The sequence below is a fragment of the Trachymyrmex septentrionalis genome, unplaced genomic scaffold (genome assembly GCF_001594115.1).
Source record: "Trachymyrmex septentrionalis isolate Tsep2-gDNA-1 unplaced genomic scaffold, Tsep1.0 scaffold86, whole genome shotgun sequence".
NCBI lineage: Eukaryota > Metazoa > Arthropoda > Insecta > Hymenoptera > Formicidae > Trachymyrmex > Trachymyrmex septentrionalis.
This window is the reverse complement of record NW_017306049.1, coordinates 375,786-376,592: the sequence shown is the minus strand read 5'-3', so window position 1 is coordinate 376,592 and position 807 is coordinate 375,786. Positions and strand designations below refer to the sequence as shown.

Below are 807 nucleotides of genomic sequence, written 5' to 3'. Positions count from 1 at the left end.
GTGCGTGCGTGCGTGCGTGCGTGCGTGCGTGTGTGTGTATGTGTGTAGTTACATTTATATAATTTTCTCAGTATTATCTTCTTCTCCACATATAAAATGTAATTAAGAAGTTTTAAAAATTAACAAAGCATATAAATTTTTATCATAATACAGCTAATGTAATGAAAAACATCTACAAATTCTATAAAATAATCATTAAAATCGTACACTTGAACTCTATATGTACATACTCTTTATTCTATATTTTGTTTCGAAAATATATACAGCTGAAATGTATATAAAACATGTTCAAGATTTATTTATTTTAAAAACTATATATTTTTTTACTTAGATTTATGCTTATTTTAAATAAATATGTGCTCGATAATTTAATAACCAGTATTTTCTCTATTCTTCGTGTTATAGAATATACGCATGGGCGAAGGTAATGCGACCATTGTGTTTAAGACGCAATCTGCCGCTATGGTGTTTCACAAGAAATACCAGCGTAAAATGCTCGATCTATCGCTGATAACTGTTCGTCTCGTGCCGCAAAGCGCACCCGGGAGTAAAGCGGTTACGACTGTCGCGAAGAAATTCTAAAGGGGAAAGAAAGAATCTCGGAATATCCTCAGTATATCTTTAATTTGACGTGAACCGCGACTCTCCTAGATGTTACTTCTCTCGTTTCAAGATTCATCCAGACTTGTTTAATAGAGATATAAAAAAATATGTATCTATATTTTATATATATGCACACAACACATACATCTTACACACATATACACACATACATACACACATATACATATATATATATATATATAT

At 31.1% G+C, this 807-nt stretch overlaps 1 protein-coding gene across 2 annotated transcripts in view; it reads left to right on the top strand.

The window, feature by feature from the left end:
* Positions 1 to 759, top strand: part of LOC108755219 (RNA-binding protein 33-like) — an 11,702-nt gene extending 10,943 nt beyond the window's left edge. For both annotated transcript variants that reach the window (XM_018498108.1, XM_018498107.1), the window contains one exon: positions 406 to 759. In XM_018498108.1, the coding sequence (XP_018353610.1) occupies positions 406 to 582 (177 nt within the window). In that variant the 3' untranslated portion in view covers positions 583 to 759. The remainder of the gene's footprint in view (positions 1 to 405) is intronic.
* The last annotated feature ends 48 nt before the right edge of the window (positions 760 to 807 follow it).